The sequence below is a fragment of the Tachysurus fulvidraco genome, chromosome 21 (assembly GCF_022655615.1).
Source record: "Tachysurus fulvidraco isolate hzauxx_2018 chromosome 21, HZAU_PFXX_2.0, whole genome shotgun sequence".
Classification (NCBI taxonomy): Eukaryota; Metazoa; Chordata; class Actinopteri; order Siluriformes; family Bagridae; genus Tachysurus; species Tachysurus fulvidraco.
Genome location: NC_062538.1, coordinates 789,598 through 802,097, shown reverse-complemented (window position 1 = coordinate 802,097; position 12,500 = coordinate 789,598). Strand labels below are relative to the sequence as shown.

Genomic DNA, 12,500 nt, shown 5'->3' with positions numbered 1-12,500 from the left:
GGAAAGTGCTGCAATAAACAATGAGATTATAAGAGTTTCTGCCCAGTTTATTTTACACTAAAATATAAGGTGTGTGTGTGTGTGTGTGTGTGTGTTTTATTTGGTATATAAGGACAGTAAAGAAATAAAGGACGTAATGTAGAACAAAACAGAGAAATATTTAGTAAAGAAACTATTTACATTTCTGTCACATGACAGTAAAAAAAAAAAAAGAAATTGTGACAAGGGTCTCAACACACACACACACACACACACACACACACACACACACACACACACACACACCACCAGTTACTGAGCTAGAGTTTCTGTTCAGCGCACCAGACACTTTACACAATAGATTAAAATACAGAACATGGAGAACTGGAGCTGCACCATGGTGTTGGTGATGATGATGATGGTGATGAAGGTGTTCATAACGAGGCCAGCTCCTGCGTCAGTCTCTCTTTCTCTTTCTGCAGCTCCACGATGCTCTTTTTGTTCTGCTCCAGTCGATCCTCCAGCCACTGCAACAGCGGTCCACTAACTGCTGACATCTGACTGCAGAGGTTTTTAGTGAATACTGACACACACACACACACACACACACACACACACACACACACACACAATAAATTAGCAATACAGAAATATCTGAATATCTCACAGAAGAGCTTCACCTACTGACCTACATTTACACACCTACACGGTCTACAGACCCTGACACACACGACAGCTATTAAAACTCCTGCTGTAAATATATCTGACTCATAATATTACAATAACTACAACTATCACCACTACACCTCAACTACACCTCAACTACAACTACAACATTTACAGCATTTAGCAGACTCCTTTATCCAGAGCGACTTACATTATCTCATTTTTATACAGCTGAGTAACAAACTGAAGAAAGTGTAGAGCAGTTAGAGGTGTAAAGAGTTTTACCTGATCCATTGTGTATCTTTGTGATTGGATCCAAATGAGTTAAGCTATGAGAGACAAAGAGGGGGGGGGGGCAGAGAGAGAGGGGGGGACAGAGAGAGAGTGAGAGACGGACAGAGAGAGAGAGAGAGAGAGAGAGAGAGAGAGAAGAGAGGAGAGAGTAGAGGAGAGAGAGAGTGAGATAGAGAGAGTTTTTGTTTACATGAGAGAGGAAAAACATACATATGCATATAGAGAGAGAGATAGGAGAGAGAGAACATATATAATATGACAGATATATTAGATACAAGATATAGAGAATAGATGAGATACATATATAGACATACGATAGATAAAATATATCCTATAGATATATAGACATAGATCTCTCTATCTCTCTGTCTCTCTCTCTCTCCATCTCTCTCTTTCTCTATCTCTTTCTCTCTCTCTCCATCTCTCTTTCTCTCTCTCTTTCTCTTTCTCTCTCTCTCTCATCTCTGTTTCTCTCTCTTTTTCTCTCTCTCTACTCTTCTCCTCTCTCTCTCTCTCTCTCGTCTCTTTCTCTCTCTCTCTTCTCTCTCTCTCTCTCAAGAGAGAGAGAGAGATTCAGTTCATTTCCCTATGGTACAAGTTTCATAAGCAGTAATTGAGTCGCTCTGATGAGCTTCACTTCAGCTAAACTTTTTAATTACCAGATGACCTTCGATTTGAACTTCCTGGATCCGTCTCCACAGTAATATGACAGAAATGTGATATAAACGCATCACACGGCACAATTCTGATTTCCCACAAACCCCCCGGAGCACTTTGTTTACTTTATTTCATGTCATCACACTTCACTTTCTCTTCACGGTGGAGAACAAACCTGCTCACTAAACCCTCTAGTGGTTTCCAGGAACATTACATTAGGAATTTTCTTTCCTTCTAAATGGAAGTTAGTAAGAAAAAAAGTCTTTCCACCTGTGAATCCTCCTGTACGTGTCCTGTTCCTCCTGACAGAGAATTCTGGGAAGTTCCACCGCAGATTCCAGACACACTTTTCCGATGGCCTCGTGAGGAACCACATGGATGGGAATCTCGATCCTCTCGTACCTCCATGCGGTGATGAGAAAACGGTTTAGTTTTTATTACTGAGATGAACGGATATAAAGTAAGTAAGTTGTTTTAAACAGAAAGTTCTTTACTTACTCGGAGCCTTTCTGGGCTTGTACTGACTGAAAACACGTGTACAGAACTCGACCCGTCTGAAAGACAAGCGCATCATCAGCGACGTGAGCAAACCTGCACGTCTATTCACAGACTGTGAGAGAAAATCGGAGTCTCACACGTCGTGCTGAACTGCGAAGACGGATCACTTCTGCAGTTAACATGCGACTTGCAGAAAATATTAATAGTTTACAAAAAAACGATTAACGATTAACGAGGGTGTGTCCAGGGTGTAAAGTAGTGATTTTTACTGCCCGGTTTCTGCTTCTTGTATGGTACAAGTCCTGGGGGGTGGGCAGGGGGGCACCTATTATTAATCTTCTTCATAAAGGGGTGCGTGTAAACTTTTTAATCTGGTTCATTTGAGTAAATTCAGCTGTTATTGTTTCCTGTAGACTGTATGAACACAAGGGAAGGCACGGTGGCTTAGTGGTCAGCACGTTCAACTCACACCACCAGGGTCGGGGGTTCGATTCCCACCTCCGCCTTGTGTGTGTGGAGTTTGCATGTTCTCCCCGTGCCTCGGTGGTTTCCTCCGGGTACTCCGATTTCCTCCCCCGGTCCAAAGACATGCATGGTAGGTTGATTGGCATCTATGGAAAATTGTCTGTAGTGTGTGTGTGTGTGTGTGTGTGTGTGTGAGTGAATGAGAGTGTGTGCCCTGTGATGGGTTGGCACGCCTGAGATAGACACAGGCTCCCCGTGACCCGAGAAGTTCAGATAAGCGGTAGAAAATGAATGAATGAATGAAAGTCGTGTTTTAAAAATCCACGTTTAACTAAAGGGAGGACGTGCAGGTTTAGACTTATTCACTCTCCTGATACGGTGCACTGAGCAGGGGGTTTAATCCAGGGGAGGAAAAAGTCTGGTCCTTAATCCAGACAGCAGATTTAGATTGAGATCTAAATAAAAATTGTCTAAAAAACTGAAATTGCAATAAAGGCACTGTAATTCCACTAGAGGGCGAAATAGAGCCAAGAAATCAGTTACTAATGCAATATACTAATTTTTGTTTAATTCTCAATTTGAAAGCTAAAAAATATTTTACGTTCTCATTAATGTCAGCAGGAAGCCATGAATACGCCTGCAATAGAACACACTTTGGATGATTATATAGAATTTAATACGAGATGAGATTTAATACGTGTGACTTTATCTCTCTTACCTTCGTGTTCTTATCTTCTATAAAGCAAGAAAAGATGAGACCCACAAAACCCTGATCCATCATCTGGTACATGGCCTGCGTCCTCACATCTGCACAGTGACACAAGGGCATTGAATTACAGCTGACTGAAGTCATTATGTAGTAAAAATTAAACCATGAAATGCTTGGAAGTTATTTATACTGTTACATAAAGTGTTTAAGGGGAAAATAAAAACAACTCAAACCCTGTTAAAGACCTGGAATCGAGAATTCAAAGTGATGAGAGACGAACGCTCTACTCTATGAACATAGTGAGTAAAAATGTTTACGTGTGTGTGTGTGTTTGTGTGTTGTGCAGGTCTTTGAGAAAGCCTGCGTTCCACTGACCGACGTGTGACGGCCACACAGTGATGTGAGGATGAGAGTGGTACCATCCCACCACCCTTACAGGACGCCCCGTCATCTCAGCCAACCTGTGCTTTAGGTTAAGAAATAAAGCTTCTTCATATTTATTTCATTTAATTACAGAATCTGAGGATTGTTTGGATGGAAATTTGAGACATTAATGAAGATATACTATTGTACACATTTGTTTAAATAAAATAAAAAAACAGAGGAGGTCTGGACTGGAAATGGACTGAGAAGGTTTGTAAATAACTTAGAATGTAAATATCTTAGAAGGATTGTGAAGAACGTGCAGATATTTACAATCTAATGGACCTGAAAACTGAGTCAGGGTGTTATGATGGTGATGATAATGATGACGATGATGATGATTATGATAATGATGATGATGATTATAATGATAATAATAATGATGATGGTGATGATGATTATAATGATAATAATAATGATGATGATGATAATAATGGTGATGATGGTTATAATAATAATAATAATAATAATAATAATAATAATAATAATAATAATAAAGGTTGAAGTTAAAGGATATCTCAGCTTCAGTGGAGGCTGCAGAAAGCTGCTCAGGTGAAATCTCCACTCGGTCCTTCCTCTTGTCAGACCGCCGCAGAATAATAACCGAGTGAATGTGGACAATACGATTGGTGTCGACCTGCGGAGGTGATGATTATTTACACAAACGCACACAGAGACGAGTTAAAGTCCACTAAAGGACATAAACACGTGTAAATGTAGTGACATGTTGTTCACCTCCCCAATGCAGAGCCCCATAACTTCTTCTTTCTCTGTACTCAAAGCGTGATTCATACAAACCAGAAAAGCGTCCGACTCTAAATGCACCGCGTTTACCGCCATTATATAAATATATATCTAGATATTTTATTAAATATTATTTAAATCAGATTCAAGTCGGATTTCCAACTAATGTTTTTCCCTCTGTATCACTTCCGCATTAACAGTCACCTGCTTGCGTTACATTCAAATCATTCCGGGGACGAACCTAAAAGTGACGATCGAATGATTTAATTATATTTGCGTTTGTTTACAAATAATTTAATTAAACTGATATAAGAATGGATGTTTAATTATTGCACCGATATTGTAAATGCGAACGATATATATATATATATTTATATCTTTTTCGTTTATTTTAATTCAGAAGTAATTCGTTTCTTTGTCGGAAGTAAATAAGACGTGCACCACGGTAGTGTCCTAAACGCGTTGCTTTGTCACTATAAAGTGCACTAGGTCACGCATACTATCAGTTACGTCGTGCCCTAGGAAGTGCGCATGCGTAGGGAGTTGAGAGCTTGTTAGTACTGAACCAACGCTGTTGATTTCTCCAGCAGGTGGAAGGACGTGTCAAATGTTTGTTGGAGTTTTTATCCGAGCTGATGAAGGATCCGTGTCAGAAGCAGGCGTGTGACATACAGAAGTGTTTACAAGGTAAACCTTCGTTTCATAGCAATAGAATTTAAACCGTAACCTCGATTTAACCTTCTTTTATCTCTCTAAAAGCCAACAATTACAGTGAAAGTCGGTGTGAAGACGTGATTCGTGCGATGATGAAATGTTGTGAGGCTCAAAAAGGAAAAGACTCTGTGTGTTGTGCTGGATTTACACAAGGACACAAAACTACTGCGGATAAAACACAGGATGGTGTGGAGGTGAGAAGGTCAGAGAAAGTAGAAGAACATGGAGTGTCCTGCACAGAGCCCTGAACCTGACTCAACACCACTGAACACCTTTGGGATGAACTGGAACTGGAGTCTCGTCAACATCCCGACATCAGAGTCTGATCTCACTGATGATCTTGTAGCTGAATGAACACAAACCCACACAGATACTGTACACTCCAACATCTAGTGCAAACACTTCACACGAGAGAACAGTGGAGCTGATTGGAACTGGAACTGGAATCTGGAATGAGACGTTCTGGAAGATGGCGATGGTCAGAAGGCACAAACTTTTGGCTGTATAGAACATAAATGTGTATAAACATCAATGTGTACAATGTCGATTAAAGGAAATTGTAAGAAAGCATGTTCACTGTGTGATTATTTTGACCATATCATCATTTTATCCATAATTTCCAACTCCAAGCTGTATAAACTTAATCAGGCATAATCAGGCAATGTGTATTTGTGTAACGAGGGAGGGTGTGGCCTAAGGAGAGCCACGCCCTATATCAAGGTGTGCATAAAAAAGTGAGACGGGAAAATCTTTGTTTTTCATTTAGTTGTGTAATAATTCTGCACACTAATAGTGTGTACATATAGATAGATATTCTCTTAAAGCCAAAACTTCACTTTTACTACTTAAATGTTCAGGTTTGAGGGTTTGTTAACATTTTGGATTGACCAAGAGCTCCGTAGTTGTACAATAACAAAAGTAATCCTCAAAAATACAACTTGCCTAATAATTGTGCACACAGTGTTGAGCCCTAAAGCTTTATTACCTGCACGCGCGCACACACACACACACACACACACACACACACACACAGAGAAAAAGGCAATTTGTTGTTTGATCTTTAACTGTTTATTGATGGATATGAAAAGAAGGAATTCTAACTTCCTTCTTGTTGTATAATTATTATGTGGGAAATCTTTATAATCCACTGATGGCAAAATTCTTAAACACTTTAAATCTATAATATTTGTCAGTTTAAACACAGTGTTTATAGGCTGCTTCGTGTCTGTATGTATCTTTAGACTTATGTATTTAAATATGTAGCATGATCATTCTTTCATATCACAAAATATAACCCAGAATGGAACGACGAAGGGAAATCAACAAAATGTGAAAATAAAGCCAAAAGGCATGAAATCAGTGCAAATATATTTAAATTCTGGCCGTGTCGTGATATATAACACGACGCGAGCAGTACGTTCTTTTCTAAGACCACGTGACATGGACGAGGGGCTCGTTAAGACGCCAGACCGAGCAGGAATCCTCCCACGAAGCCTCCTGTGAGGACGATGTTCTTTTTCACGAACGCCTGGACCTTCACAAAACAGAAGAAGAGAAATCAACAAAATTAATCAACCAATAAAAACGAATGCTTACTGATGATAATTTGGCTGCTGATGAATCTGGTTTCCTCTGACAAGAGGTTATACATGTGTCATATAGACTTGAGATCTTTCCTATGATGAAATTCTGAACATCCCAAACATTAAACAAGATGCCTAGTGTGTATACGACCTACTTTACAGTAAAAAACTCAAACACTTGTGATCTGCGTTGTGGTGAACGGAGCCACGTGTACAGAACACAACAGGGTTTGGTTTTGATCACACGTTAAATTCGTCTGCATCTATCATCTGTTCTGCAAACAGAACCGGAGACGGTGCAGAAAACCGGGAGCTTGTATTTTTTTTGCGCTCGTAAAACCTCCTGTTCATGAGGCACAGATTTCTGTCCTGTTTTTCAATTTAATTATTTGATAAAATTTTATAACAATCTTTAAAGAGTGCTCGTTAAACCAAAGCGGAGACGTGAACCGACGCACGTACACCGGGGGTTCAAAAGGTTTGATTTTACTAAATAAGATCTGACTGTAGATTCGATCTGTTTGTGGTATTTTGTCTGTTTGTTGCATCATGAGTATGTAAATAAGCTCTGGGGCGACGCGTCTGAGCTTCACAGCGTATTACTTTTGTTAACATCGTGACTTTTGTCTTTATACAGAAGTGGATTCTGCACAGTAATTTATGGGGCCTGAAAGACATCGTAATAAAATAATTCCTTGTGTTATTATTGTCTTTACGCATCGCCCTATACACGGATGATAAAAATATTTAGTAACGCTGTGTTCGGAGCGACGGCGATCGGAGTGACGGTGATCGGAGTGACGGTGATCGTAACCTCTTCCACTTTTGTTGTCACTTCTTTCGTCGGCTTCTCTGCGTTCAGCTTCAGCTGCTTCTTGGCCTTGTTCATGTCTCGCTCCACTCTTTTCCAGTCAACTGTAATGTATCCGGTGTGATTAGCGATCTGAAAAGAACAAAAATAGCTCTGAGATCAGATCTGTAGAGTTTCAGAGGATCGTCTCTTGGGATTCGTGAGGCTCAGTGATGAGCTGAAGGTTTGAGATATTGGATCTTGTGATAAAATGTTTCCTCATGACAAGGCTTCATGCTGTACATCACAGAGGAGAGTGATAAGTACAAATGCATCTATCTTTGTTTGTCTGTCAGTCTGTCTGTCTGTCTGCCTGTCTGTCTGCTTCCTGTCTGTCTGTCTGCCTGCCTGCCTGTCTGCCTGTCTGTCTGCCTTCCTGTCTGTCTGTCTGCCTGCCTGCCTGTCTTCCTGTCTGTCTGCCTGTCTCCTTCCTGTCTGCCTGTCTGTCTGTCTGTCTGCCTTCCTGTCTGTCTGTCTGCCTGTCTGTCTGCCTGTCTGTCTGCCTTCCTGTCTGTCTGTCTGTCTGCCTGTCTGTCTGTCTGTCTGCCTGTCTGTCTGCCTGTCTGCCTCCTTGTTTGTCAATTTCCAACTACACAATCTCAGATATTACAGTGACCCTGAACATGGGATCGGTTTCATTTCCAGCCAATCCGAGGAAGTGGGATGTTTCCGTGGTTACCGCATGAAGTTAAAGAGATGCCGCTTAAATGTTTTTCAGCTCACAAGAGAAACTGTGATGCCGTCGATGCAAAATCCGACCCGCATGACACTAATATACTGAACATGACACCTAAAACATTACACTGTGTTACCTGAAGCAGAAAGAAGCCGCCTCCGACAGCAGAGGCTGCGACTTTTCCGACTTTCTGAAACAGATATCCTGCACACCTAAAACATGAACACGTGGTATTAGTCACATCACGTAATAAACACTTTAAATGGATCTATTTTCCCTGGAGTTTAGATTAAGTTACTCACCACCCAGTCACTCCTCCGATGGCCAGTTGTGTCGCCACCGAATGCTTCTCAGCAGCCGGACCGGAATTATTACCGAACATTTTGTTCCACCATCTCTGCTTCTTCACCTGCTCAGCCAAGTCGATCACGTCAAAGGTTTCAGCGTCTGTTACAACAACAACAAATGTAACGTTGCTGGGTTACATACCACAACCCTATTACTTAATGCAACTGTATTTGTAAACCACAGGTTTTTTGCAATCTTACAGATTTATTTACATTAATAAGTACCTCATTATTTAGCCTATTTTCTTTTACATATTCCAACAATTTTGCATGTTTTGACTCATTTTAATTGTAGGTATGCAACTGAGAATGTTTTAAACATTTGTGCACTTTTGAAAATGTTATTTTACACGTTTATAGGTTCAAACCTCTTTTACCCGCTTAAGTTTGTCTGGGGTTACTGAGTCTAACTAAATGACCTCAGAAGCCCTTGAAACGCGAGACAGCGAGCGATGAGTCACAAACGAGTCGACTCTTTGAGCCGATTCGTATTTTTTAATAAACGTTGAGAGCCGACTCGTGTATATGAGACAGGTGATTAAAAAAAAAAAGAATCTTATGAATTCAAGCAGTGACAAAAAACATTAATAGCAAATGTTTATATGAAATGCTCTGAAAAGGCAGTTTCAATGACTGGATATAAAAAATAAAAAGGATATATACAGGAGCAGATCTGAAGGGTTCATGGGCACAGAGTGTTTGGTGAACTGGGAAGTCTGGATGTTGACTGTGGAGTTGTGGGACGATTTACATCCCAGGAAACTCTCATGTCTGTGTCACCTTCTTGCTCTAGTCTGTTAGTTATGATGTCATCATCATGGAGCTCCTGTCTGCATTTTACACATAATTTACATTGTACATCACCTGATTACAATCATACCTAACAATTTTCTCCTCTGTCTCTCTGCCACTCCTGACGTCCCAGTGTTCCGAGTTCCTAACCCGAGCTACTTGTCAATCCTGATGTTCTACCCCTGGTTGGATTCTCGTCATTTACGATGACCCATTAGTTCCTCAGGAGCTCTCGGCTGCATTATAAACTGTCGTAGAAATGACATTATTTACATTTACACTATTTACTGTAGAGTGTCACCCAAATGAGGCTGAGGTTCACTTCTGAGTCTGGTTCCTCTCAAGGTTCCTCATATCATCTCAGGGAGTTTTTCCTTGTCGCTGTCACCTTGCTCATTTGGGATAGGGATAAATATCTAGTATTTTACATTAAGTTACATGTAAGTTAATCTTTTTTAAGGTCATTTTAAACTTTAATTGTATATATCCACTTATTAATTTTTATTATTTTTTCCCCCTCATCTTAATAATAATAGTAATAAAAATAATATATAAAATAATAAAATACATATAAAATAATAATACTAATAATATATAACTATTAAAAAATATATATATATAAATTTATCCCCCCCCCCCCTCTATTTGTGCTATACAAATAAATTTCATTTAAATTGGAATTGAAGTGGAAAAATGTCCAGGAGTCGTTTTGGAGTCGACTCGTTTTCGTTAGAGGAGTCAAATAGAGGAGTCAAACTTGACTCACTTTAAAAAGTCGGATTTCCCATCACAAAGGTGTCCCTACCTTTTTATACGTTGTACCACATTTTTGATTTAACTATATTATAGCGACATAAGAAGAATATTATATATTTATAACAATTTTACGAGCATGTAGACACCTATATATAAATAAGCAAGACTGCGCATGCGCACCGTTTTTGTTGCCCCCATCATCCTTTCCGTCAGACAGTTTGTCATTAATCCGATGTTTAGGGACTAAATTTGTCACTCTGTTTTCTTCTTGTTGGGTTTTTTGTCATGTAAAAAATAAACCGTGGTTTTCTCTGATCAGTCATTTTCCCCTGAAACCGGAGACTTTCTGGTTTATTTAGAGCCATTTGTCCTCCAACAGATATGCAATGATTAGCTGTTACCTTCATAAATAAATAGATAGATAGATAGATAGATAGATAGATAGATAGATAGATAGATAGATACATAAATAAATACATAAATAAATAAATAAATAAAACTCTTCTCATTTCATATAATTTACGTTAAAGTCAACGCTAACGTAAATCTTGCTATTATCGATCAAGATCTCATTCTAAAATACAATACAAGGAAAAATACGCGATAAAATAAAGACATTTTTTAAATAATTTCTTTATTCCTATTTTTAGACAAACAGCAGTTAATCCTTACCTTTCTTCTTCCCGGCCATTTTGTTTGCGTGTCCTACCCGGACGTTAATACAGGGGACACCCCGAGTCACGTGACCCAAGCATGACAATTTATTTCTTTAGACAAATTGACATATTCAAATACAGTCAAATATAATTTTTATAAATAATTTTTCTGTCTCACGTCATGCTTAAAACTACGTCGTGTGTCTGATTTTTATTTGTGTTATTTGTATCAGACATTAATAAAACTTAATCATTCTAATAACATCATTTATTACTATTCATATAGTTTTAGTGTCATTTATAAATATTAAAGTTCTCGAAGAAGGTTATGAAAAAATAAAAGTGTTACTTGAGGATAAGGGCGTGAAGGCGGTGACCCTGTCAGGGTCGAGGTTCGAGGTGTCTGATGTCTGAAGGACGTTTGGCAGAAATGGGTGTAGCTCACTAATCTAAATCTAAAGTGGTGCGGTCAATTTCAGTGAAGCATTAAGACTCAGTTACAGTGATATTATAAAGTGTATGACGTGAAGCGGAGTGTTTAAAACAGCACTAACGCTTCATAGAGTGTCCTAAAGATAATCTGATTCATCTCTGCTCGATAACATTCACATCAAACACACTGTAGCTTGTTATGAATAAACTTTGGTTGCTAAGCAACAGAACATGCAAAAATTAGGGTATAACATAGTCATATGGGTATTATGTTATTGCTGATGTAAAACTTTAACTGTGGCGTGTGGAAGCCTAGCGGTTAAGGTCTTAGGCTACTGATCAGAAGGTTGTGAGTTCAATTCCAGGTCCAAAAAGTTGCCAACGTTGGGCCCCTTTGCAAGGCCCTTAACCCTCAATTGTATAAACATGAGATAATGTAAGTTGATCTGGTTAAGGGCATCTACCAAAATGCTGTAAATGTTAACTGTTGCGTTAATACAGAACTGAATTACTGCGAATCTTCACTCTGTGCCTTGACAACACCAGAACCCTCAATAAAATCACTGTAACACACCATCTTCTGGCTTATTGCTGTGTTCTATCACATCAGGACACTTGGAAGGTCTGCTTACGTCTCTACACATGTGAGTGAATCTGATACGGCTTAGATGTCCTCAATTTGGGCTGAACATGTTATAGCTATATCTCATGGTTTGTGGTTAATTATTTGAAAGTGTTTATGGCTGATTTATGAGCTGTATCAGACTTTCTGGTGACTGCATGAAAGTGATTAAAGTGATAAATAAATCCAGGTAGGTTAATAACATCAGTCAAGTTAATAACATCAGAAGGATCAATGCTCTTGTTTCTCATTATATGTATGTATTTATGTATTTCTAATCTGTTAGTATTATCCATCCCTTGATCTCTATAAATCCAGCTTGGTGTGATCAGTTAAAGGAAGAAATAAACACAGTTTGAACTTCTCCAGCATGTACCGTAGAAATTGAACAATTATTGTTTGTGAATTTGTGAAGTAGAAACTGGTTTAATTTATCAGTTTATCTGGATTACCAGCTTAATGAAATGAATGAAATTCCAAGAGGAAGAGGAGAAAAGAAGAAATCTGAAGGCAGCAAAATGAAGTTTGATTTGTGATTGATTTTATTTCAGTTGTTTGATTTCATTGTTTAATACTTTATAAAGAAAGAAAGAAAAATCATGCATTTTACAGAAAAGGAGAGTGTTTAATGTGATGA

The 12,500-nt window shown here is 38.9% G+C and overlaps 3 protein-coding genes across 5 annotated transcripts in view; 1 reads left to right on the top strand and 2 right to left on the bottom strand.

The window, feature by feature from the left end:
• Positions 1-4,662, bottom strand: part of brcc3 (BRCA1/BRCA2-containing complex, subunit 3) — a 5,387-nt gene extending 725 nt beyond the window's left edge. Inside the window, exons 1-8 of the mRNA XM_027154340.2 lie at positions 4,427-4,662; positions 4,209-4,328; positions 3,644-3,731; positions 3,278-3,366; positions 2,095-2,150; positions 1,867-1,998; positions 931-974; positions 1-562 (exon numbers count right to left, since the gene is read on the bottom strand). The exon at positions 1-562 is cut by the window's left edge and continues 725 nt beyond it. Of these exons, the coding sequence (XP_027010141.1) occupies positions 414-562; positions 931-974; positions 1,867-1,998; positions 2,095-2,150; positions 3,278-3,366; positions 3,644-3,731; positions 4,209-4,328; positions 4,427-4,531 (783 nt within the window). The 5' untranslated portion in view covers positions 4,532-4,662 and the 3' untranslated portion in view covers positions 1-413. The remainder of the gene's footprint in view (positions 563-930; positions 975-1,866; positions 1,999-2,094; positions 2,151-3,277; positions 3,367-3,643; positions 3,732-4,208; positions 4,329-4,426) is intronic.
• Positions 4,663-5,025: 363 nt separating this feature from the next.
• Positions 5,026-5,716, top strand: cmc4 (C-x(9)-C motif containing 4 homolog (S. cerevisiae)). Its single transcript, XM_027154339.2, has 2 exons — positions 5,026-5,122; positions 5,195-5,716. The coding sequence occupies exons 1-2, from the start codon at positions 5,071-5,073 to the stop codon at positions 5,395-5,397; spliced, it is 255 nt and encodes an 84-aa protein (XP_027010140.2). The 5' UTR covers positions 5,026-5,070; the 3' UTR covers positions 5,398-5,716.
• A 478-nt stretch (positions 5,717-6,194) lies between these two features.
• Positions 6,195-10,936, bottom strand: fundc2 (fun14 domain containing 2). Of its 3 annotated transcripts, none has more exons than XM_027154336.2 (5): positions 10,826-10,936; positions 8,561-8,705; positions 8,395-8,470; positions 7,547-7,675; positions 6,195-6,683 (listed from the first exon to the last, which is right to left on the bottom strand). In XM_027154336.2, exons 1-5 carry the CDS (start codon positions 10,842-10,844, stop codon positions 6,606-6,608), a joined length of 447 nt encoding a protein of 148 aa, XP_027010137.1. In that variant the 5' UTR covers positions 10,845-10,936; the 3' UTR covers positions 6,195-6,605. The 3 variants fall into 3 exon arrangements, with proteins under 3 accessions (XP_027010137.1, XP_027010139.1, XP_027010138.1); XM_027154338.2 differs by lacking the exon at positions 10,826-10,936 and adding an exon at positions 10,334-10,554; XM_027154337.1 differs by lacking the exon at positions 10,826-10,936 and adding an exon at positions 9,486-9,645.
• Positions 10,937-12,500: the final 1,564 nt, after the last annotated feature.

Bases quoted from the DNA above. Each gene is read 5' to 3' on its own strand.
- cmc4 (XM_027154339.2), top strand. From the start codon at position 5,071: ATGAAGGATCCGTGTCAGAAGCAGGCGTGTGACATACAGAAGTGTTTA. The intron at 5,123-5,194 runs GTAAACCTTCGT...TCTCTCTAAAAG, and splicing joins CATACAGAAGTGTTTACAAG to CCAACAATTACAGTGAAAGT.
- fundc2 (XM_027154336.2), bottom strand. The intron at 8,471-8,560 runs GTGAGTAACTTA...TTCATGTTTTAG, and splicing joins ATCGGAGGAGTGACTGGGTG to GTGTGCAGGATATCTGTTTC. The intron at 7,676-8,394 runs GTAACACAGTGT...TGTTCTTTTCAG, and splicing joins GCGGCTTCTTTCTGCTTCAG to ATCGCTAATCACACCGGATA.